The sequence below is a fragment of the Prionailurus viverrinus genome, chromosome E1 (assembly GCF_022837055.1).
Source record: "Prionailurus viverrinus isolate Anna chromosome E1, UM_Priviv_1.0, whole genome shotgun sequence".
Classification (NCBI taxonomy): domain Eukaryota; kingdom Metazoa; phylum Chordata; class Mammalia; order Carnivora; family Felidae; genus Prionailurus; species Prionailurus viverrinus.
The window spans coordinates 22,865,192-22,891,083 of NC_062574.1; the positions used below are offsets into that span (position 1 = coordinate 22,865,192).

At 38.2% G+C, this 25,892-nt stretch overlaps 1 protein-coding gene across 3 annotated transcripts in view; it reads left to right on the plus strand.

Annotated features, from left to right (window-relative positions):
• Window positions 1-25,892, plus strand: part of AP2B1 (adaptor related protein complex 2 subunit beta 1) — a 129,059-nt gene that overhangs the window by 69,246 nt on the left and 33,921 nt on the right. For 2 of the 3 annotated variants that reach the window (XM_047832225.1, XM_047832226.1), the window contains exons 14-18: window positions 247-439; window positions 12,348-12,389; window positions 13,248-13,394; window positions 15,849-15,994; window positions 22,030-22,159. In XM_047832225.1, the coding sequence (XP_047688181.1) occupies window positions 247-439; window positions 12,348-12,389; window positions 13,248-13,394; window positions 15,849-15,994; window positions 22,030-22,159 (658 nt within the window). The remainder of the gene's footprint in view (window positions 1-246; window positions 440-12,347; window positions 12,390-13,247; window positions 13,395-15,848; window positions 15,995-22,029; window positions 22,160-25,892) is intronic. The other variant, XM_047832227.1, reaches the window with a different exon arrangement.

Here is a 25,892-nt window from a genome sequence, read left to right on the forward strand (position 1 = left end):
TAGGTGCTCAATTAAAATTGACTGATGAGGTTCTGTAGTATGCATTTAGTTTCATTTTAGCAGCTATATTTTGATAAAATAAGAATTGCTGTCATCTTTTCATGTGTATTAACGAATTATTATAAAATAAGAGGTTTTTTCCCCCCTCTTGTGTTTTATAGATTTGACGTTCATTCGTTGCCTTGTTATTATGTCCCAGGTGAAACTGACTTTTCTCTTTCCTCCTCTTTGTGTGTGTGACTGCAGCACTGATGCGGGTGACAGCCCTGTTGGCACCACCACTGCCACCAACCTGGAACAGCCTCAGGTTATCCCCTCTCAAGGTGACCTTCTAGGAGACCTTTTAAACCTTGACCTCGGTCCCCCCGTCAATGTGCCACAGGTGTCCTCCATGCAGATGGGAGCAGTGGATCTCTTGGGAGGAGGTCTAGATAGTCTGGTGAGTATCTTTCTTCTGTCTTTCTTTTGGTTATTTTTAATTCTTGATGTGCTAAAAAGCTTTAGGACTATTCAGCTTTTTAAAACTAGACCTTTCCTTGATGAGCAGAGCAACGTCCTTTGATAAAGGACAGAATTATTTGTCTTCAGAGAATTAATTGATACTAATTAATTGGTATGGGGCACATTTACAAATGCACAGGATGGTTTTGTTGTCCTGCCTCTAAATAGAACTTGTGATGTTTAGCCAACCTGTTGTTCAGCAATCTTAATATTTAGTATCCTTTCCAGAGCTTATTACTGTTCCTGCTTCTTAACTCTGGATAGCCCCTATAATTCCTTTTTCCCTGAACAGCATATAAATGATCTCAGAGAGATTATCTTGAGTCTTTCAAACCTTTGGCTTTTTCATATTTTATTGGCTTATGCCCTAATTCTGAAAGGCTTTGAGGCAGCCATTTGAGCCATTTGTGTAAAAAAACGTACCTGATTACAGTTGGGAAGTACTGCTTGATTGGTTCTTTTTGCCCACCCCGCCCTTCCTCCCACCCATACTTCCAATTTAATTAGCTTCCAGGATTCTAATAATAAAAGGCTCCAACGTCCAGAGTATCTGTGACTATGTGCTACCAGTGGGAACTAAAATTAGTTTTTCTTACTGTACAAGATAAATGAGAAATATTAAGGATAACCTTCTGTCTGTGTAGCAAAGACTAGAAAAATAACAGGTCACATCACATGGCTCCCTGGAAACTAGGTTTTTAACTGAGGTAGAATTAGAGGGACTCTTTTAGCCAGACATTTGCACATTTGTATGTAAAGACATTCAAACAAACTTATTTCCCAACATGAGAAATTGGAAGACATGCCATAGATAGGAAAATATATGTTCTCAGAGATTGCATAATGCATTATGTCTGGGATTTATGCCAGCCAGTACAGGTGCATTTAATTTTTGGCTGGCAGAGGATCTGAGAAAATAGGGTTACGGTCCTATCTCTGTGGATTGTGCATTTTACTAATGGACAGTCACTGCTTTCAGAGTCTGTACACTGACCAAGCTCTGGACTCCAGCTCATAGGGGTGCAAGTACCACTCCTTATTGTCTTTCTTGGCAAAGTAAGCATTTGCTTTTCATAATTCATATTTTTAATGAGGAGAGTTGACTGATTATGTAAAAATAGCTTCTTCGTGTGATCATTCTATATGGCTGTGTAGCCTCCCTGTAGATTCAGAAGAGTCTATGGAGTCTCATGAGACTGAACAGTGAATACTGAAATAATAACGGAGACTTCCAGGAATCCCACATAAACATTGAAATAGCTTTTCCTGTTCTGTTGACAAATCACCCACAGGTTATGTGTTATGTCCTTCTTAAGTGTATGCCTTACAGCCCTACTTATTAATTTACCTGATGGGTGACAACATAATGGACTCATTGAACCTAAGAATGACAAATTAAGCTTGAAGGATGGAGGGGAGAAAGAGGCCCTATATTTTAATGTTGTCTGGCTCTGGCTCAGGATTTTCTGTTCTTCTTGACCCACTTTAGTGGAGAAAGAAACAGACATGTTATGTGCTTATATATAAGCCACAGACATGTGGCTTATATTAGCAGTTGCTGGCCCTTAATGCCAGTGAGTTTTCTCCTTATATTTTGCTTAGCTATCCACAAGTATTACTTCAAATAGAAAAAAATGTTGCATTTTTTAGGTTGTAGTAGCTGAAGTCACACATGGGCCTTTTTTTTTTTTTTCTTGGTAAAGGATGTTCTTTTGGGGGTGGGGAGTATGTTTCTCCATTTGGATTTGTAAATCCATAGCCTTTGCTATGTAGGCCCAGTCATGTTCCTGTGTAACTCTATTATTTTACCTCTTGCTGACTTCAGTATTCAAAATGGTATATACTTGGTGTTATAGCCCTAGAAAGTCATGTGGTTTTCAACTTATTCTGTAATATAAATTTATCTCAGAAATTAAGGAGTAAAAGTTTTGCTTTGTCTGTATGGGGTTAAATATGTATTCACTTAGAGAATTAATATCCTTTTAAGAGACTGTCACAAAGAAGGCCTAAACCCAGCTGTGTGGAAGATGAATTTCCAAGACAGCCTATGCCATGATATTTTTTAAATGCTTTATTGTTCTTGTGTAAATTATCTAATTTAAAGGGAAAATAGTCCTCAGAGTTTTTACTTAATCTGTATAGATCTGTTTCTTGAATGAATCTTTTCCTTATGGTAATGCTTCTCAAACTATAATGTAAATCTGTATAAATCTTATAAATCTCCTAGAGATCTTGTATAAGGTAGATTCCGATTTAGTTGGTCTGGGGTAAGACCTAGAAGTCTGCATTTGTAACACGCTCCCTGGTCCATGAGTCAGATTTTGAATAGTGAAGCCATAGAATTTCTGTAACCACTTTGAACCACTTCAGTTTGGTGCTTGAACCACAGCTGTTGGTAAACCCAGATGCCTTTTGCTCTTGACTTTATTAGTAAACACACTCCTGGAAAGAGGGCTTCTCGAGAACTCTGCCCCAAATTGAGGGAGAGAAACTCTTGAAATTAACTTCTTAAAGGACCTTCTTTTACTGTCTCGGACACATAGTGTTGCTAGGAGTGGTAGAATTTGACCCAGTGTAAAATTAGGCCTAGGTTAGAGTTATGTGTTCACCTGGCAAGCAGCTCTTGTTACCTTAGCAAGGCCTCTACAGTGTTTCTGCCGCTTTTATCATTGCTGACTAATAGAACCCTACCCATAGGGGTCAGTGCTGTGCTGCTTATGAAGCATGACAGTTACTAACCTTTCATTTAGCTTTGGGGTTCTCAACTCCACCTGCATTAGTCCCACATTTAATATGGTACATATTAAAAAAATACTATCAGTCTTTGGGCTCAATCCTAGAGTAATTAAGGAGAATTTCTTGGAGTTAGGACCTAGACATTGGTAATTTTGGAAAGATGCCCAAGTTATTTTAATTTTGTATCCAAGGTTCAGAACATTGAGCCAAAGGAAGTTGCAAATGGAGTTAGGTAGAGATGTTAAAATTGATCTCTAAGCCAAGACAGTGGTTTTGATAGAAGATTTATATTCTGGTGGGCCTCTTCAGTACCTCCTACAAAAACAGACCTCTCTGACTTTACCTCTGTTCCTTCCCCCCATGACATTTTTCTGTTGTGATTTGCAATTAGGTGGTCAAGCCTACCAGAAATTGGCCAGGAGTTGAATTTGATCAATTTAGATTTAGTTATTCAGTCCCAACATTCTTTTTACTTTTACTCACTTTGCATAATTGGAGACTGGAAATTGTTTTTGTATTTTGGATTGTCTCCCATTTTTCTGTCCTTCTGTCTTATAACTTGATATTCACTAGAGAATGTTCTTCTCTTTTCATATTCTTGTGATCCTCCCATTAGATCTTGTTTTACCTTCTTTCATTATCGCGTTTATAAAATTTTGAGATTTAGGGAATAGAGGCTTTTTCTAGAATTGTTGTTAAGGAAATATTTATCTGTTTATCATTGTTATTATTCTTATTTGCCATAACACCTGAAGACTTCAGCCTTCTTCCATCAGTAACAGTGACTTCTAACAGCTGTGATTTTTAAACTGAAAAAAGAGTGAGTGGGGATATTGTTCTGATGTAGAGAAAATACACAGGGGTGCCAGGGTGTCGGTTGAGCATCCAACTTCAGCTTAGGTCATGATCTTGCAATTCATGAGTTCAAGCCCCACGTTGGGCTTGCTGCTGTCAGCGCAGAGCTCACTTTGGATCCTTTGTCCCCCCCACAGCCACCCCCGCCCTTCCCCAGCTTGCCCTCACTCTCTCTCTCAAAAAGAAACATTCAGAACACACACAGACCCCATGTCTCCTAGTTGATATTTATTTATTTATTTATTTATTTATTTATTTAGGAGGCAGGCATCTTTGAAAATCATTGATTTAGGCAGAGCTGCAGATTTAAAAAATGGAATGCTTTTTCATCATCGGACTCGAGTCAAAGTGGATTTCCTCCATACTCTTTTCAGTCTCCTTACTGAAATAACCCCATTTTAGTTTCTGCCTGCCTTAGCATATTCTCTTTTGCTTGAACTCTGCAGATAGTTTCCTCCTTCCGTTAATATAAACTTAACTGTCACCTTGATGTTGGATGAATTGTATTGAAACTTCCATAGTTGATGTAAAGCAGGATAGTATACTACCTAAATGTAGGCTTACAAAAGTAGTTACTTGAGTCTTTGTTTCTTAGTTTCAGAAATCGTGTATGGGTCTTTTGGTGCCTCTAATACGAAACCTAAGAAAGTGCTCATTCTGGGTAATGTGATTTTTCTGACAGTCCAAATCTTGGTTTGGTGTAGTGTGGGAGGTGACCTGACGCCCATGCTCATAACTCCTGCATACGTGTTATAAACGTACAGCATTCGCTGATAGGTCTGACATCTGTGAGATCACTAAAGTAATAATAATTGAGTCTTGATTTTTGTTGTTGTTGCCTTTACTTTCAGGCTGTCAGCATAGACCTTGGCTAAATTATAGCCTTTTATTCATCCAAGGTGCCGTGCACTATTCTATTTAGATAAATAGCGCTATTGTACATGAAGAACGGAAAGGAAGCATTATCCAGAGTGCCCTTTCTCTTTGCTGACAAAGGTTTTCCTGCCAGAGAAATGTCCTTTCAGTGTGCCCAGCTGGAGTATTGTGGGATAGAGGAGAAATGGCCTTTTCCTAACTCCAGTGTATGTTTTTCAAATCCTCCCACTCTATGTTGTTGTTTTTTTCCAGTATAATTAACATGCAGCGTTATATCAGTGTCAGGTGTACAATAGAGTGACTCAGCAATTCTCTACATTCCTCGGTGCTCACCATGATAAGTGTGCCCTCCCACCCTTTCTTTTATTTTTGCCTTTCAGAAATTTTAAGTCGGGAACTATTTTAGTGATAATTTTAGTTTTTTTTAGCCCACAGGACTAAACCACTACATACTAGCTTTGCATCTTCCTATTTCTTTCCTCTGGAAAATATTTGCAGTGATTAAAAAGCTTAAGTTTTAGAGTTGGTGCTGTTGTGGAGAGAGGTTTTTGAATTATAGCCCAGTTTTGCCTGGTAAATCTTCAGTGTGGCTTCTGTAACCCCATTGTCTTTTTTTTTTTTTTTTTTAAATATTTATTTATTTTTGGGAGACAGAGTGCAAGCAGGGGAGGGTCAGAGAGAGAGGTCGACACAGAATCTATCTGAAGCAGGCTCCAGGCTCTGAGCTGTCAGCACAGAGCCCGACACGGGGCTTGAACCCACAAAGTACGGGATCATGCCCTGGGCTGAAGTCGGACACCTAACCAACTGAGCCACCCAGGCGCCCCAATTCCACTGTCTTTTTATCAATGTGTAGATTTGACCAAGGCTGGCCTCAGGCAATTTGGGGGAATAATTACTCAATACTGAGTTCCTATTTCTGTTCTGGTTTCCTGTGCTGCAACTCTTATAATTTCTAAACCTCAGAATAACTCTGCAAGGAAATTGGTATTGAACCCCATTTTATAGAAAACTGAAGGTGTCATAGCAAGTAAGTCTCAGAGTCAAGATTTGAACCCAAGACTATCCTGTGATTCTTCTAGTTTGTTGTCATCTTCTAAAATAGAGTCTGGTCTCACCTAACTTCGGTACTTTTCAAACTGGAGTACATGGTCTATGGAGTACTCAGCAGAGTGCAGATGCATATATAGCTGCAGAATAAACTTGGCTCATCGTCTTGCAGTGTCATTCTTATTTGATGGTAAGGAATATAAACACAGACTAAACACCGCTGTGTAAAGGCTTAGACTGTAAAATTGCATGAATGTTTAAGATAAAACACAAGGCTTGTTTGCCCTATGCCTCTTCTCGCTGTACATCCCAGGTGTTGAGTTTGGGCTAGCGTACCACTAGGAGGCACATGAAAGCTTGAGAAAGACTGTAGAAGTGTATTCATTTGTGAAAACAGGGACCAAATAAGTTCATATATCTGTTTTGCAGCAAAAGGAACTAGATTGTTCATCTTACCCTCTTTGTAAGCAGAGCCACAAAATGCTGTCTTCTCATCTCTTTGCCAGTGAACTGTGATATAAACCACTAGTGCTATCAAAGCAAATAAATGATGCACAGGGCAGTCTGCTGAAAACTTGCTGTCAGAATTGCTCCGACAATAATACACTTCCTCTCTAGAAAGGATTTTGGCCTTAGGATGGGGACTGGGTCCTTTTTTTCCCTAATTGGTTCTGTTGCTGTGTGTCAGAAATGTCGATGCTGATAGGATGCTCTAGGCCAGTTGATGAAACAATTTTGTCAGGCTTCTGTCCATTTTGTGATAATTTTCTCCAATAAAATGATTCATTTCAAAATTGTCCTCCCAAGAAGTAATATTGCTAGTATTCCTGTTTATATGGTTTGTAGAACATTCATTCCCTGAATAAATATTTGAGTGCTGATTCTGTATCAGACTTCATTCTATGTACTGGGAACATAGTTGTGTCTAGCCCTTGCAAGCATACGTTCCGGTGTGGGGAAGAGAGATGACAAACAACTCTATAGGCAGGTAGTAAGGACGGCAAAGGAAAATGAGACAGGAGGAAGAGCTTCTCCTGTGGAGTTTTACTGTACTCCTCATTGGGTTCTGTTGGAGCTAAGAGACTGCTAGTGACACATTCTGTTCCTTGTCCCACCTCAGGAAGTGTTCTGTTACATCCCCCTTCTTTGCTGTTGATAATCAAAGCCCTTTTTTTCTGTCAAGCTAAAGAGTCATCTGATGATTTTGTGGGATCTCAACTAATTTTCACTATTTCACATTTGGTCCATTCTTAGCTGTCAAGTTTGTTTAATAGCTTTTGCATGGTTACAGATCCTTTTCACCAATTTTAGTTGTATTTTATGATACTTTTCTGAATAGCTTTTTGAAGATCAAATTAATATTTGCAGCCAAACAGCTGAAAATTACACTTTTACCTACTTTTACCTAGGAGATGTTGTGTGCCTTCTAAAATCTAAAACCCTAATAGGAAAAACATAGACTAATGTTTTTAACACCAATAGGATTTTGGTACAAATTTTATTATTTGTGATGGAAGTCACTGTATGCTATTTTTACATCATTCTGTTTTGACTCCTTAATAATAACAGAGCTATCAGTAAGCATTCCTTTAGACTCCCTTTAATTAAATCAGTTCTGAAAAGCATTAAATGAAAAAGGTAATAACTCTAGACAGAAGCAAAGAAATTTGTGAGCTTAAGATCTGCACTTCTAATTAAGAGAATGTCTTGAGACGCTCAGCACCACAGGTTTAGAAGAGGTCAGTATATTTTGGACTGGCCAGATACACATACCTGAAAGGAGCTAACCAAGATTGGCCATTGTGATCATTATTTGTGGAACTTTTTCTCTTTCTTTCTTTCTTTCTTTCTTTCTTTCTTTCTTTCTTTCTTTCTTTCATCTACTTGGTAGCCATCTCAGCTGATAACCCTTTTTTTTTTTAATATTTATTTATTTTTGAGAGAGAGAGAGAGAGAGAGAGAGACAGAGACAGAGTGTGAGCAGGGAAGGGGCAGAGAAGAGAGGGAGACAGAATCGGAAGCAGGCTCCAGGCTCCTAGTTGTTAGCACAGAGCCCGATGCGGGGCTCGAACCCATGAACCATGAGATCATGACCTGAGCCAAAGTCAGACACTCAAGTCACCCAGGGGCCCCTGATAACCCTTTTATAAAAAGACTTCTTTTCTTTTCTTGGAGTTGGGTAGACTTGTTGCCTTTAGAACCTTAGTCCTGAGTTCTCCCTCTGTATTTCTGCTATTTAGCATTTTGCCATTGGATGAGGGTGTTTTCTTTTGGTATCTAGCTGAACTAGAGTTGTGGGCAGACTCAGCTAAAACTTTTGGCTCAACCTGGTTCTGTTGCAGAGATCATGTAACAATGCTGAAATCCCTTTAGCCCATAAGTTACAGTAAATCACCATGAACTCATTGCTTTCCATCCAGTTAACATTGCAAGGATACATTATTATATAGTTCAGCATGAACTGAGCCCAGTTCAGCACTACTTTAGGGATGGTAAAGTGGCCAGTATTAGCAGTGGCCAAATGTTAATATTATTTTCAGTGCCATTTAATGACTACCGCCAACTATGATTTAGATGGGGGACGGGGGGAACCAAACCACTGTGGCTTGGTTCACTAACCATACCACCATTTGGACTTGGGTATCAGCTTCAGACCTTTCAGAAAATTCTCACTTTTCAACATTTGAAATATTGTTTTGCCAACATTGGCACTTCTCCTTTCTTCATCTTCATCTATCCTGGTTTAGCTGGCATTATTTCCTTCATGGAGAAAATGGCAACTGTAGTAAGACAATTCTGGGAACTGTGGGAAGTGGTTAGCTCCAAGAGACACTTAAAACACAGTATCTAGACACCTGAGATGGGGATTAAAGCCATGCCCTGCACACCTAACCCTTTCACTCGGCTCCCACCAGCTCACTGGATAACAGATATTACTAAATTTTTACAAGTCCTAGTTTGGCTGATTTTGTACCCAACCTGATAAGTATAGCCGGACTAAGATGAATCTAGTCTGACTCCAGATAATACCAACAACTGAACTGAAATGGTTGATGGCTAGTTGAGGCCAACATGAGAACTTTTCTGAGTTTTATTCAGTTTTCCAGCTTCTTTTTCTTAATATTTGCAATCATCCTGCTTGTCACTGTAGATAAGAGAGGCCACTCACTGGGTAATTGGCTCCCATCCTTGCTGACATCTCTTTATTAGTCACTCCTGCCCATGACTGTGCTATCACCTTTGTCATGTTTTCCAAGAAGAGGATGATAACCTCCCCTAGGAACTTTTTCAGTCAAAAGGAAAGATGCTGAATAAAGTCTGAGTAGGTTACAGTTTCGCTAGTCAGAAAACGTATTGAAGCTATCCTTTCCCTTTGCTCTCTGGACATAACAGTACTGTTAGGTGAACCTTTACATATTTGGCTATGTGTCTCTTGATACCCTTTGGGTCCTGTCTCTTAAGATCAGATTTCCTGATTCTGGGTTGAAGCTGTGTTGTATCTGATATATTGAACATAAACATGGGAGTATTGGAATTGCTTTTCAGTTTCTTTAATGGTTTTGAATAAAATTGACAAGCAGTGTGGTGGGGAGAGTACATTCAGATCTTATCTGGCTAAGATAATGTTCATATAACACTCAAAGATAATAAGAATGAAATCTAAGAAAATAAGGGCTGTAAATGGGCTTTATTTCCTTTGGAAATAATACCACCAGTGAGTGCCTTTTATCAATGTCTTTTATTGAATTTAGCATATTGGATAAAACCACTGTTTCTCTTCCAGTGTGTGGTTTCTTCCTTGCCAAGTGCCAACCAGGTCCATAAAGAATTCGCTCTTTTAAGCTTGGATTGTACACCTGGCCAGAGGGGAGGAGAATGGTTGAGGGGAAGAAGGGATAATAAGCCCATCAGAAAGTCAAACCAGATCAAAGCAGCAGGACAAATGAGACATTGTACATTCATCCCATCCTTCTTAAGAGTTTTTTTTTCTTTTCTGCTCAAGTTGTAACTTTCTTTTTATTCAGGAGTTAGCTCCAGAGTAATTTTGAATGGATCAATCTTTTCTGATTCCAAATATTAATTCTTTAAGGCATTGGTTTTCAACCTTGTCTGTACATTAGAATCACTAGGAGAGCCTTTCAAAATTCTGATGCCCAGGCTCCACCCCAGCACAATTAAATCACTACGTTGGGGGGCTGAAACTCGGGCATAGTGTTTTTTTAAATGCCTCCCCACTATACACACACAGGTGGTTGACTGAATTGTGTATCTAAGTTTGAAAGCCATAGTTGATATAACCCAACTGAAGTACTCCTGAAAAGTTTATATCTTATTCCATAAACCTCCTGTAATCAGCCTGCCTTTGCAAACTTATTTTCTGTGGCTGTTTTTTTGTTTTGTTTTGTTTTTTTATATACACATATCTACCCTGTGCTCAGTCTAATTGGACTACTCATTCTTTTTGATCCTACTATTATTCATGCTCTTTCAGCCTTTGTTCATGCTATTTGGGAAATAACCTCCCCCATTTTGCTTTTTATAATCCCACATTACCACCTCTTTGAAGCTTTTCATTATCCTTCAGCCAAAAGGAGGCTCTTCCCTTCAGTACTACCTTTTTTGCTTTAGTATATTCTGTATGGTTTTGCATTCATGTTCTATTTCTCCTGCCAGTTTGCAACGTCTGGGTTTTATTCATCTATGTATTCCCCTCACTGCCTGGCATCTTTACATTCCCCATAGTGCCTTGTATCCGGTTGACATTATAGGAGTGTTTGTTTGAATAAAAGGTGGTTTTCAGATGTCATGCTACAGATGTGTGCTATTCCAGAACCAGGGAGAAAACAGGTGTGTAATACCTTTTCTCTTTGCTTTAGACTTTCCCAGTTATTTGAATTCTTAGTTGTGGTGACCTTTTTATTTATTTACACATGTTAATTTTTGGCTTGTATTCAACCATTAAGTAATTTTCAGGAACCAGGTTCTAGAAATGGCTCTTTGAGGTTTGAAGTGCTCTGTAACTTAGTGCAGAGGATGCTTAGTAATGCTGGTTCTGAAGCACCTGCCTTTTCTGTCACGGTAGAAACAGAATTTTGTCGTATGTCTACATGTTTTTCAATGTAGAGTATTTTTTAGATTTTGGCAACACTGTTTCATGTATTTTTTCACTGCGAAGATAAATACTCTTTCTCAAATCCTGAAAACCAGTACAGTTTTGTTTTTTAACATAACCACACACAAAGATTTCCAAGTTTCTACCACTAAATGACAGATAATAAAGGAAACAGTGTTTTGTAGAGTAGACAAGGCATTTGGTGATTCAGAGAAGAACTTCAAATGTACAATGAGAACTAGGGAAGAGGCAAATGTGGAACCGTAGCCAAAAAAGGTGGTGTTTGCTTTTTAAACAGCGCTGGTGTGTGTGCATGTGCGTGTGTGTGCGTGCGTGTGCGTGTGTGTTTCTTCATGCCAGCTATTTTCAGCTTCTGTTCTTCTTTAATGCTTTTGTCGTGGAAGACTGACTTCAGGGTGAATTATGTCAGAGCCCTGAGGGGAGAAAAGGCCAGATTAAGACCATGTGGAATTATTTTCCTGTCACCTAGCTAATTAAGTCCATCTAATTCTCCAATAGTTAGCATCCTTTTAAATGATCTCCAAATAAATCACAGCATTTCTCCTTAGTAGTGTCAACTGTGAAAGAGATTTGAAGCATTGCATGCCTTCCTACTTCCTCCCCAGATAGGATATCTTCCTCTCCCAGCTGTTTTCTTTCTTAGGAAAGTTCTAAACTCTAAAAATCACTCTTGTTCCACCTATAATTTTTGAAGCTTGAAATTGCTCAATACTGGTTTGGTTCCCACTTTCTCAGTGGAACAGCAGGTTTTATAGATCAAAGCACATTTTAGTTTTTCTTTGCTTTTCTTTTTTTTTTCTCCCTTAAATTTCCTTTTAAGGAAAAAATAAAACACATTCAAAACATTACTCCTTGGAGATAGAGCTTCTTGGAATATGTAAATTCTTTAAGTCCTGTTTCGGTTTGTGCCTATGTACCCCAGTGGGAAGATTGGATCTGAAACATCGCTGAGATGTCCCAGCTCCATCTTCTTTCCAAGTTTTCTCAGAACTCCCACACACCGTCAATGCCACTACTCGGTTCCCCTAGGACATATTTTCTTTGCAATCTAGAATTTCTTTAGGCTTTGGGAGTCAAGTTGAATAGCATGTATTCCTAGCAACTTGGTAGAGCTATTTACAGATTCTAAATGGGCATCTAGTACTTAGCTAAATGAACTCTACCTCTCTCTCCTCTCTCTCCTTCTCTCTTTCAGCTTGGCAGTGACCTTGGCGGGGGCATTGGAGGAAGTCCGGCAGTAAGTGCCATCCGTTTTTTTCACCATGGGATGCGCTGCCCCCTGTTTGATGCCTTTCCTATGCACACATTCTCAGGCCAGCCACCGCTGCTATCTAGCATTGTACACCAGAACCTCTGTAGAAGCATATGAAGAGTAGAAAGTGGCGTAGGGTTACTTGGAATCTTCGGAGGTGTACACCACATGTGGTGTAGGGACATCTTTAGGGATTGGCGCTCTGGTGTCTACAGAGGTCTTTGTCTTCCTGACATTAAAGAGCTAAAGGAAATGGAACCTGCCATCTTGACTAGAGAATGTTCTTACTCTTTAGCGTCATCTACAAAGAACTTGAGAGAGTCAGCTGGACTCAGAGGGAGACTCTCCTCGTAAGTGACTGAGTTTGGGGGTATGAATATCCATCTCCCCCCAGAGAGTTTCCTACCAGATATTTATGCCTAAATGGGAAAGTAAGACTTGTCTGCACCCAAGTGGAACTAGAACTGCTTTCTAAGTTGGATGCTTCTTCTTTCTATAGAAACAGCCTCCCCCTTCGTTAGGGTGCCTGTAGGCCTTTTGCACAGAATCATGGAAGCTAAAATTGGAAACAAACAGAAAAGATCTTGGATCACTCTGTTCCTGATCCTACTGTTTTAGTCTCTCTTGATAGAACTTCTAAAGAGTGTTTGTATATCATCAGTGATGAAAAAATAACTGTGATGATTAAAAGGATAAAGAATATACTAATTCAGCTCCTAAGAATATTATAATTATGATGTATTCTTGTTGTTTTATCAATACTACTAAAATATAGAGCAACAGGTTAAGGGCTATTAATGTGTTCTTCCTGGTCCCCCCTGCCCCTTCCCTTTTTCCCTGCAGGTGGGACAGTCGTTCATCCCATCATCAGTGCCTGCAACCTTCGCTCCTTCACCTACTCCTGCTGTGGTCAGCAGTGGTTTGAACGACCTGTTTGAACTCTCCACAGGGATAGGCATGGCACCTGGTGGATATGTGGCTCCTAAGGCTGTAAGTAAAGCAATACTTTCGTAATGAACAAGACCTGAATAACTTGGCATTTTTTGTTACTTCCACTGATAATAAATCCGAAGTTTGGGCCCTTGTCCTAGAGGATTTAAGAGGAAGATAAAAAGTGGTCTAAAATTTGGCAGTAAGAAGCACTGTAGCATCCTCATTAGCCATTTTTATAATTAGACTTAAAATTAGAAGTATTGAATATTTGTGTTTTGTTCTTGTGTAGAAATGTTGTCTGGTTTGTCAATGCTGATGTCAGTCTAGTATAAATCCAGTTAACAATGCAACAGCAGGGTCAGGAAGGGTAGAATACACTAGAGGGGTACATATACACTAGAGGGGTAACGTTTTTACTCGTCATCCTTTCCATTCCCTGTTTCAGTTGGTATTACAGATGGATTCTACTACACTTGTTGCTCACATGCAGCCTTCCTGGGTTTTAGTGTACCTTTTTAGAGTGCTGATTTGGGTTTCTGTCATTGGTGCTTTTCTAGTCTCAGCCTTGCTTAATGTCATGCTCAGACTGAAATTCAAAAAGGGAAACTCACTGTAAGTGAAGCTTACTTCACCCTTTGGTGAAGTACCATCCAGCTAGGCTCAGTCTCTTATAATTGCCTTTCTGAGGGACAACCTGCCTTCTGTTTCCTAAATTCTCTACCTGCTCACCTGACTCGTGGAGGATCCTTGCTACAGAAATATAGACCAGTTGTCCATTCCAGGGTTCATAACTTGATCTACACAGCAGCTGAAGAGAGAAGCCAAAAATAGGATTTAAAACTGAACTGTAATGTTTTGGCGCAATACAGTAGCTTTGTTGTGAGGTTTCTGTGTTGGATATTATCCCATAGACTTTTTATTGTTGATTAAAAGATTATCTAATGCATTTTTTTACTAACATTAAAGTAATACATACAAATGACAAATGTAAATAATGCGGAAATAACAGATGGAAAATTAAGTCTTTCTGCCCCCACTTTCTCATAGATAGCCCCTATTAACTTTTGTGTGTTCTATAAGAACATACACCTGTGTCTGTGTCCTTTAACAGTACTAATGTCAGTGGAATATACTGTTTTCCATCTTGTTTTTTCTCTGCTGTATTCTTTTGAATGTCTGTATCCACTGTATTGATGTACCACAATTTATTTAATCGTTCCCCTGTTGATGGACATACAGGTTATTCCCTTAGTCCTACCTACTCCTCCCTCTTTCTTTGTCATTATAGCACTGCAGCAAACATCTTTGTGTATGTATAGTGTGGTATATATATATAAATATCAAAATAGACATTCTCTGGGGTGCCTGGTTGGCTCAGTCAATTGAGCATCTGACTCTTGATTTTAGCTTAGGTCGTGGTCTCACAGTTTGTGGGGGTGAGCCCTGTCCAGCTCTGTTTTGACAGTGGAGCTTGCTTAGGATTCTTTCTCGCCCTCTCTGTCTCTCTCTGCCCCACCCCACTTGCACTCTCTCCCTCTCTCTCAAAAAATAAATAAACATTAAAAAATAAAATAAGTATTCTCAACTTAACTTCTAATAGGAGACTTCAAATTACATTCCCAGCAGCACAATGCAAAGTGCCAGGTTGCTTATATTCTCCATTAAGGGTTATTGACTTTTAGGATTTTTGACCCTCTGATAGATGAAAAATATCTTATGGTTGTTTTGTTTTATTTTCTTCTTCTCCTTTATTTCTTTAGTGTGGCCGAATATGTTCCCAAGTTTATTCACTACCCACTGAAGCTTTGGTATTTAGTCTTTGGTGGTCAGAACAATTCATGAATTTTCTGATTTTTTTTTTTTTTTTTTTTTTTCTTAATTAACTCTTACAGTCCAGGGGTTTCTGGGGCCAGGGGTGGGTTATGGATGAATTATATAGAAAGGATAGACATTCAAATTATTTAAACAACATCTAAGTACTATTTACTGGAAGCTATAGCAAGAGTTAAAAATCTACATAAGACATGGTCTTTGTCCTTAAGATTACTGATAATAGTTTTGGTGATGATTAAAAGAAAAGTCTTCAAAGATACAGACATACTATTTTCATTAGTAGATTCAGTTTCTTCACTTTTAAGCCTGTTACCAAAAGTGCCAATAAAAAAAACCAAACACATTATACTCATTGGAGTTTTTCTTTTCCTTGTCTATACAGTTGGTAGCAGTACTCAAGCAGTAAAATGACCAAGTTGAACAGAAATGGAGAAGTAGCCAGGGTTACTCATATACTGTGTGTGTGTGTTTGGTTTGGTTCTTTAATTGAGGATGATCTCAAAATTCAGAAAATATGACATTATCCGGAGCCTTTTGGATCCAACTTGATATTTATGGTATAAAAAGCACCATAATTTCCTAAAGAAGCGAAATCTTAATTTAATCTTTATGTATTCAAAACAAAGAGCATGAAGATAAATCTTGTGTGGTTCCATTGAGCTTTATACTGTCTTTTAGGTCTGGCTGCCTGCAGTAAAAGCTAAAGGGTTGGAGATTTCTGGAACATTTACTCACCGCCAAGGACACATCTATATGGAAATGAACTTCACCAACAAAGCTCTGCAGCATATGACAGATTTTGCAATCCAGTTTAACAAGAATAGGTAAGAAGTCTGAGTCCTTGGCTCAATCACTAAACAGCATTGTGCCTTGTGTCCAACAAGAGAATGTTCCATTTAACAATACGTTAGATATGCATGTCAGAAGGGCGCCTGGGTGGCTCAGTTGGTTAAGCAGCTGACTGCCAGCTCAGGTCATGATCTCATGGTTCATGGGTTCAAGCCCCACATCAGGCTTTGTGCTGACAGCTTGGAGCCTGGAGCCTGCTTTGGATTCTATATCTCGCTCTTTTTGCCCCTTCCCTGCTCGTACTCTGTCTCTGTCTCTGTCTCTGTCTCTCTCTCTCTCAAAAATAAATAAACATTAAAAAAAAAAAACAACTCTCATGTAGGCAAATGTTGAGTGTAGAGTGAGTGCTGGCTCTTGTGTGTCTGTTCACTTGTCAGCTTCAACTCTGGAAGCCCTGAGGAATTTTCTTGAGAAATTTATTCATATGGAATAAGGAAATCAGAACTTACTGTCTTCTTAAAGGATTCTAGGACTAGAATGTTTTTAATAAACCATTTACCAAAAAAAAAAAAAAAAATTTAATTGATATCCATTTATTCATTCAACAAATAATTGTTTAGCATCTACGTGCCAGACATTCCTAGGTGCTGGTGCTAAAGTAGTGAACAAAACAAACATCTGTCCAAATCCCACATTTTGGTGCGAAAAATGAACATACTTTGATTTATGTAAGATATTTGATAGATAGTATACCTGTTAGCTGAATATATAGGCTGACAATCTGCTTTGCCTTAATAAGGAAGAGAACATGAAAATGTAAATCTGCTTTGCCTTAATAAGGGAGAGAACATGAAAATGTAAAATATTGATGTCCTGTAGTTCTGAAGCATCACTGTTCATTATTAAATATTGTGGTTCAGGAAACTGCCTGCTAGACTTTAATGGCAGATTCATAAATGCAAGATATTCAAACTTGTTTCTAACAAAGTAGTAATTGGACCCCATAAAGCAGATTTAATAAAATTTATTGATGACAGCTTGCATCGGTGACTGTCTTACTTACTTCTAAGCATTTGGAAATAACTTCTATACCCTAGATTTGAAAGTTGGCACATTAGAAATCACTTAAGTGTCTAGAGAGAAGACTTTCTCAGGTTAGTTCTGTTTCCAGCTATTTTCAGGGAGCTGGCCAGGTTAAAAGCCAAGGCTGATGGACAGATTTGTTGTAATGCAGTCTGCATAGCCTATCTTCATACTCATATCTATTTGTGTTTGCTTTTTTTTTAAGTCTGATATTGAGAAAACCTTATATCTTTGTTGATGGTTCTGCTTTTTTTTCTTTTTTTTTATAAAATTCCGTTAGTCCCTGTTTCTGTGAAGATAGTCTCTTGATTTCCTACTGTAACTTGTATCTGTTCTGCCCCCCACATTGCCTAATGTCAATAGTACTATCTCTCTTTGGATTTACTTTTGTACCTGAAGTATACTTAAAATTCTACTACTTGATTTGTCATCTTTGAAGTCCATTTATGACAGATGAGAGATGAGGCCAAGAGCTTATTTTTCTTTTTTCTACACACTTACTCCCCCCCCCCCTTTTTTTTTGTTTTAATCTTTATCCCCATCTTTGTTTTGGCTTGGATTTGTGCTTACTGCCAGTCCTTTTAAGTTGTCCTTTCTTGAGGACATGTCCTTTCTTGAGGTATGTTCCTCAAAGGGGGCTCATGTAAACAGCAGTCCTGTGAATTAGACAGTCTTTTGTGGTTAAAACTATGACCTTTATCCTTGAAAGTCCTTGACTCAAATTCTTTGTTTCACTCCCTTGTCTTTTGTCATTGAATGTTCCTGTGGAAAAGTCTATGGCCAGCCTCATTTTTCCCCATGTTAGTGTGTAAGTGATGACATCATTTTGTCTGGCTGCCCAAAATTTTGAGGTCCAATAATTTTATTAGGATATTCCCAATATTAACCAATCTTTGTCAGTTTTTCCTGGAATAAGGTGTGCCTATTCCATGTGTACATCCAAGTCCTTTACTTCAAGAAAATTTTTAGGGTTATATGTTTAAATTTTTATACTGTTCCATTGTTTAGATTTTCCTTTTGGGAGAACTATGTTTTTATTAACTCTTTTTTGTCTATCTTTTATAAATGCTTTTTTCCTAATTTTTTCTTCTGTATAAATATTATATATATATATATATGTGTGTGTGTGTGTATATATATATATATATATATTTCATGACTTTTTTTAATTCATAACCCGAATGCTATTATCGTACCAAAATTTTCTTTATATCATTAAATTCTTTAATATTATTAAACATCCAATCAGTGGGTTTTTATGGTGGTGTAATGTTCTTGCACAGTTTGCTTTGTCTGAACAGGGTTCCTAATAAGGTCCCCATACATGCCAATTGGTTGATTGTGTCTTGTCTCTCCAGACCTATAGGTTTCTCTTCTCTCTTTTTTTCTTGAATCTATTTGTAGAAGAAATTACATATTTTTATTTGTGGAGTTTTCCACAATCTAGGTTTTGCTGATACATCGGTAAATTGGAGGCAGATATATAGGCTTGATCAGATTTAGACTTGATCTTCTGGCAAGATTGCTACATGGGTGGCAGTGATTTTATTCTCTATGTCTCTTACTGTGTTTACCATGGTGTCTCTTGTTCTTTGTAACTCTCCCTAGCACTGTAATTGTATTTTTTCTGTAATTTTTTATAAGTGATGAAGTCGTCTCCATCTGGTTTCTTTTGCTTAGGATAATGCTTTGTGATGTATCAGTAGTCTGTCCATTTTATTGCTGAGTGGTATCCATTGAGGAGTGTACCACAATTTGTTTACCTTTTACCAGTTGGTGGAATTTAGGGTTGTTTCCAGTTTTATATTTTATGATTAAAGTTGCTTTGACTATTTCATATACAAGACTTTGGTGGATATATGTTTTCAGTTTTCCTGAGGAATTACCTAGCAGTGGTATTGCAGGGTCATATGGTAAGTGTGAGAATTTTAGCTATTCTATGTCCTTACCAATTTTAGCCATTCTTACAGATTTATAGTAACTTGCATATAATTTATTTCTTATTTTAATTTTCATTCCCCTGGCCCCATCGATTGAGTGTCTGACTCTTGATCTCAGTTCAGGTCTTGATCTCAGGGTCGTGAGTTCAAGCCCCACATTGGGCTCTGTGCTGGGCATGAAGCCTACTTTAAAAAAAAAAATTCTTTTTTTTTTTTTTTGCATTCCCCTAATGACTAATGATATTGAGCAGTTTTTTTCATCAGCGTATTGACCATTCTTCTTTAGTGAAATATCTGCTCAGATCTTTCTTTTTTAATTGTTTTATTATCAAGTAGTATAAGTTCTTTGTATATTCTAGATACAAGTCCTTTATCAGATATATGTCTTGCATATACTTTTTGTGGCTTTATTTTCTTAACTGTCTTTCAAAAAGCAGAAGTTTTTTATTGCTTATACTCTTTGTGTTTTTAAGAAATCTTTGTCTGATCCATGGTTACAAAGGTGGTTTCTTTCTGTGTTTTTTTTTTTCATAGAAATGTTCTAGATTTAGCTTCTACATTAACTTCTGTTATCCATTTTGAGATAATTTTTAATGGTGTAAAAGTAAGAGTCAAAGTAAACTTTGTTTTCCATAATAACCCTTGAAATCAGATACTATAAACTGTCTTTGTTCTTTTTCAAAACTGTTTTGGCTATTCTAGGTCCTTTGCCTGCTGGGATTTTGATTGAGAGTGCAGTAAATATGCAGATCAATTTGGCAGAGAATTGACTTCAAACAGTATTGAGTTCTAATCCATCAGCTTGTTTTATGTATTTACTTAGATCGTCTTTAATGTCTGTCTGCACTGTTTATAATTTCTCATGTATACCTCTTGCACATCTGTTGTCAGATTTAAGTATTTCATGGTTTTGATGTCGTAAATAGCATTCTTTTCATCTTAGTATTTGTTTCTTACTGGTATATAGAAGTAGAATTGATTTTTGTATATTGAAGTCATATCTTGCAACTTTGTTATAATTTTTTTTATTCTTTTCTGAGTTTTATTGACTCTCCTTTACCTTCTCCTGCTGTCTGGCCATCTCTTCCCCAGGTGCTTCCTTCACTGTTGTGTCCTCCTTTGGTAGCTGCAGTTGCTTTATTAAGTGTATTTTCCCCTTAACTTCCTGTATAAATGTTTCATAATTTCCATTGTTTCTGCGGCAAATCATTTTCAAGTATGTTTTGTTTGTCAATAAGGAAGTTTATACTGCTGTTTTTCCACTTTTATGTAATAGTGTCTTTGAATGTGTGCTGTGCTTACACCATTTTGATACTCCTTTTTTAATGAGTTGGAACTTGTAAGACTAGCTTAGCAGAAGACTCCTGTAGATGAGGAAGATAAGCCAGGGTCATTTTTTAGGCTTTGCTGCGCAGAGACTCTCCCTCTTTACTGCCGTGTGGCTACAACTCCTTTACCTCTCAGAACCTGACTTTATTAAAGAATACTTTTTATTTCAATCCTGAGCTCTACAGATTTCCTTATTGGTCTCTACCTCTGTCTTCTAAGGTATCTATTTCCCCTTTAGAAGGTAGTGCTTTTTTTTTTTTTTCTTAATGTTTATTCATTTTTGAGGAAGAGAGCATGAGCAGGGAAGGGGGAGAGAGAGAGAAAGGGACAGAGGATCTGAAGCAGGCTCTGCCCTGACAGCAGCAAGCCCAGTGTGGGACTCGAACTCACAAACCTGGAGATCATGACCTGAGCCAAAGTAGGAAGCTCAACCAGCTGAGCCACCCAAGTGCCCCTGAAGGTGTTGCTTTTTTGAGCTCTATCACCTCCAGGCCCCACTGGGAATTTTCCACCTTCTTTCTTCATCTCACCTCTGTGTTGTTTCCTGTTTGATCTTTGGCCTACTCACAGCACTTGGCACCAGAATGGGGGGGGAAGGGTTCTCTTCTGAGAATGGGTATTTCCCATCAGTATGTGAGGCCTGCTACCCACCACTAGTTGCCTCTGAACTCGTTGTGCGTTTGCACTGCACCTTTCTTTCTCTCACTGGTTCTGCTCATCTTGTGTGCTTTGGCCACACTTTAATATAATTGGGAATTTGTAGGTTTTCTCTAGCTTATAATTTTGCAGAAGATGAAGCTGTAGATTAGTAAGGAATTTTTCCCTCCTTTGTTTCTTCTATATCATTTCTAAGAAGAGCATTTAGAAGATTAGGCTGATGGCGTGTTTCTATCCTGATACTGCTTTCTTGACAGAGTTTGCTGACCATGAGAGCAAGATCATAAGAGCAGAATGGCTTTTTGATCTACAAATGTTACACCAAAATGAGTGATGTGTATTCTCAGGATCACTTTATTATTACATTTTGATATTCTAAAGCATAGTTTAGGAAAAAGAGAGTGTTTCTTCTGCCATCCTGTGACTCTTAAATAAAGCTCTGTATTTATTTTATATAATCTTAAGTGTTCTTTCCCCTAAGAATTATCTAAGAAAAGATATTTAAAAAAAAAAAAGAGAAACAGAGACTTATTAAATCTGTCCCTCTAGTTGTGTGAAAACATAAGAAACTAACAAAGTAATTCTGTACTTATGTTTTCTCCTTCCTCAAATCCATTTCATGGGAAACAAGGGGTATATTGTAATCAGTGTTAGAGGAAATTAGAATTGAGCACCTTGGTTCCTGCTATTCCTTCCATTTAATTTTTTTTTTTTTTTTTTTAATTATGTTTTCAGGGCATCTGGGTGGCTCAGTTGGTTAAGTGTCTGACTCTTGGTTTTGTCTCAGGTCATGACCTCATAATTCATGAGATTGAGCCCCACATCAGGCTCTGTGCTGACAGCATGGAGGCTGCTTGGGATTCTCTCTGCCCCTCCCCTGCTGTCTGTCTGTCTGTCTGTCTGTCTCTCTCTCTCTCTCTCTCTCAAAATAAATAAATAAATAAACTTAAAAATTAAAAATATGTTTTCTTGATATGGAGTAAAGAGCCACTGAAACCCAAAGATGTGACTAAATCCTGCCTCCTGGTTAACCTCTGGAATTTCTTCATTCTCTTTCCTAGCTTTGGTGTCATCCCCAGCACTCCTCTGGCCATCCATACACCACTGATGCCAAACCAGAGCATTGATGTCTCCCTGCCTCTCAACACCTTGGGCCCAGTCATGAAAATGGAGCCTCTGAATAACCTCCAGGTTAGAGTTTTACTTGACTCAGGGATGAACTTGATTATCTTCCCAATTTTATTTTCATTTATATATAACACAACTCCTCTCTCTTCCTTATATTAGGTTTGGTCATGGAATATTCAGGTTTGAAATAACTATGGAGAAGAGTTTTATTTTTTATTTAAAAGAAAAACACGTCAGAGCAGTGCCTGGCTGACTCAGTCAGTAGAACATGCAACTCTTGATCTTGGGGTCATGAGTTCAAGCTGCACATTGGGCATAGAGTTTATTTTGTTTTATTTTTTTTTAATTTTTTTTTTTTAACGTTTATTTATTTTTGAGACAGAGAGAGACAGAGCATGAATGGGGGAGGGTCAGAGAGAGGGAGACACAGAATCTGAAACAGGCTCCAGGCGCCGGGCTGTCAACACAGAGCCCGACGCGGGGCTCGAACTCACGGACCGCGAGATCGTGACTTGAGCCGAAGTTGGCCACCCAACCGACTGAGCTACCCAGGCACCCTTGGAGTTTAAACATAAAAACATATTTTTTTTTAAAAGTCCTACATTGACATAGGAAGTTATTCATTATTTTGCTCAACAAACATTTAGAAACTTTTTAAGATCTTATTTACAAACTTTTTTTCTTAAGACTTTTGTAGTGAATTTGTCATTTATATGAGAAAAAATTTCAGTAGAGATTTATATAGAGGTTATCTTTGAGCACACAACCCAAATATAGTTATCTGGATTTAAAGACACCCCCCACCCCCATTATCACATAACTATGCTAAGTAGCATCTCACAGAAGCTCAGAACTTTATCAGGTCTACAAGAGCCTCTCAATCTTGAAAATACTGAATTTTTTAGAATGCTTAAGTACTAGCTGAGAGTTTCATTCAGTTTTCATCTGTTTTGAATTTCTCTTTGAAATATAAGCCTTCTGGAGTTCAAGAAACATGAAGGCTCAGTAGTAAGCTTGTAAGCTAAAGTGTGGCACTGTTGAAGGGTTATTAATACAGATATAAGCCCTAGGTGTTGGGGATTTGTAAATTCCCACAAGGACAAGAGAGACAGTCTTGGGCCCACCGGAGATGGGGAACTCTAGCTGATCTCTGCACAGAGCTGATACCCTGGAAGGGGAACTCCCTCAGTGAAAGGGGACTGGGAAAAGTGTTTCCACTAAGGCAGGTGATGGAAAAGTATCGCTGGGTGCCCTCTTATGACAAATCCATGGCCCAGTATTTTGCTATACATGGCGTAATATACAGGCGTGTGGTCCAAATATAAAAGCTATTTGGTGAAGTGTTCTCCAAACCAATAAATGAATGTAACATTGGCCCAGGACTGGTGAAACCCAGGGTACCTGGCAGAAGCAAATACAAAGCAATCATTTTGCAAGAGCTCTAAACTTCAGGGCCATCAGGACTCCCACCTGAAAAGAAACTGTCTGTTGACAATGAGTTCACAAATTGAACCATAAAAAGAGGGAAAGGTGTACTGTGAGAGACAGAAGTCACAGCAAAGCAGAGGACAAGTATTCCTCTTCCACCAAGAACTTGAAATGAATAGTCTGGATGAGACTAAAAATATAAAATATGTTGGAAATGATGAAAGAAAAATATCAACCTTCCACTTCCCAGTCAGGACAGGTGAGATAGCATTGCTCAGTGTTTCTGGAAACACCAGTGTGGGACCTACTACTGAGACACCAGCAGCAGAATTACTTGGAGTTAAAACCCATGTTCTTCTGTAATTTAAATACCAGCGCACCAAGCCTGTTCGCAGGTTCACTACCTCAGTGCCACAGTTAGTTGATGCCTCTTTCTCAGCAAAGGGTATAATGATTCAGAGCAAAGATGAGTGAGTCATGATAGAACTTGGCTCAGACTAGAAGAACAAAACAAGACTTACTGTGCAGATGGAGCTGGCTGTTACTATGACGAGAGCAGTGTGTTAAGGGGCTTTTCCAGCACAGAATCCTGAAGTAAGGAACTAACCCAAATCTCCATCTGCTCCCTTTCCATTGAGACCTAACCTCCTGTTGGCCCATAGAGCCTCCAGCATAATATTTGAGGACAGTCGGCAAGAATGCTTTACTTTAGGAGTAAGATAGGGAATTTGGGTCACAGAAACGAGGGCAAATTTTCTGCTCTTAGAACAAAAAGGAAACAATAAAGAAATGAATGTCAGTTTACTTTCCTATTTGTATTTCCATTTTTCATTCAGTGAAATGAACATCTGGAATAACGAACCCTCATAAGAGCAGTTGATTCTTAGTCCAAATCCCTCCCTCAAAAGTGTTGATTAGGACTTATAAGTATTTGTTTTTGCAAACCTGAAGTTATAAGAAGCAAACATTTAAAAAGTTTCCATCTAAGTAGAGTATAACAAAGCATCTCAGCTTTCTCTAGGAGAAAAGAAAAAAACTTACATCTGTAGTCAAGTACTTATTGTTGGAGTTTTCTCCATGGTTCTCTTCCTTCACGGATGTCATAATTATTGCTGTTTTCTCATTAATTGGCATTTCCCGGTGGAGAAGATAAGTAAAAACTTAAAAGAGAAAAACTTTTTTCCCTATGAGCAGCTCTATTTAATGTCTGCTGGTGGGAGTTGAAAGTTATGGCTAGTTTTAAGGTGGGTGGGTTTCTGTAGATTTCAGCTTCCATTCTGCCCTTGTCCCAGTATGAACACAAAGAATCCAGTATTAACTCCAACAAATTTAGATCATGAAGATCTAGGATAAAGCCAGATAAAAATTGATTGACATTTAAACATTATATTTGCATAAGTGTTTAAATTCAAGAACTCATGTAGGAAAATTAGTACTTTTCTACACTTCAGACTATAAAATCGGAAAGAAAAAACGTTTGGGGTTGGAGGAAACGAAATTTTGAATGCAGTGTGGGTTTAACTATTTTGGCTGATTTGATATCAATATATAGGACAAATACACCCAGCTGCCAGAACTTAATGTAGCACTTAGTACAAAAACTTTTCATTGTAATGCTCATCAGACTGCTTACTTACAGCCTGTCTGAAACACTATTGAAAGGTTGAAAAGACACTGTTCCCTCCTAAAATGTAAAATAGATTATACCTTAGAGACAAGAATTAAATACCTAGTAGAGGTGTAGAGGTGTGAGCCTAGAAAATGTCTCCTACTGCACTGATGTTGTTAAAACCTTCATGAATCCAACTTATAAGTATTACACAAAGTAAAGTTTAGCTTGCCTTCTGGGATCTTTTGAGTTTATTTATATCATACAATTATATTCTTTGAAAAAGAGACTTGGGGCGCGTGGGTGGCTCAGTCGGTTGGGTGTCCGACTTCGGCTCTGGTCATGATCTCACAGTCTGTGGGTTCAAGCCCCGCATCGGGCTCTGTGCTGACAGCTCAGAGCCTGGAGCCTGTTTCCAATCCTGTGTCTCCCTCTCTCTCTGCCCCTCCCCCACACTCACTTTGTCTCACTCTGTCTCTCAAAAATAAATAAATATATTAAAAAAATTTAAAAAAAAAAAAAAAGAAAAAGAGACTTGATTCCCTCTATTTAAATGAAACCAAAACACTAGCAAATGTCTAAATGAATTATTTCTAAATGAATCTTCTCTGACATCCTTGACCTTCATTTCATCTGTGTTAGTTGCTTAGAAACATTTTCCCAATATACGTCTTCAAACTTGACACCTGGCAGGCTACTGCTTCAAGTCAGTGTCTGCAAAAAGACAATAGACTTACAGCGTCACATGTATTCATTCTG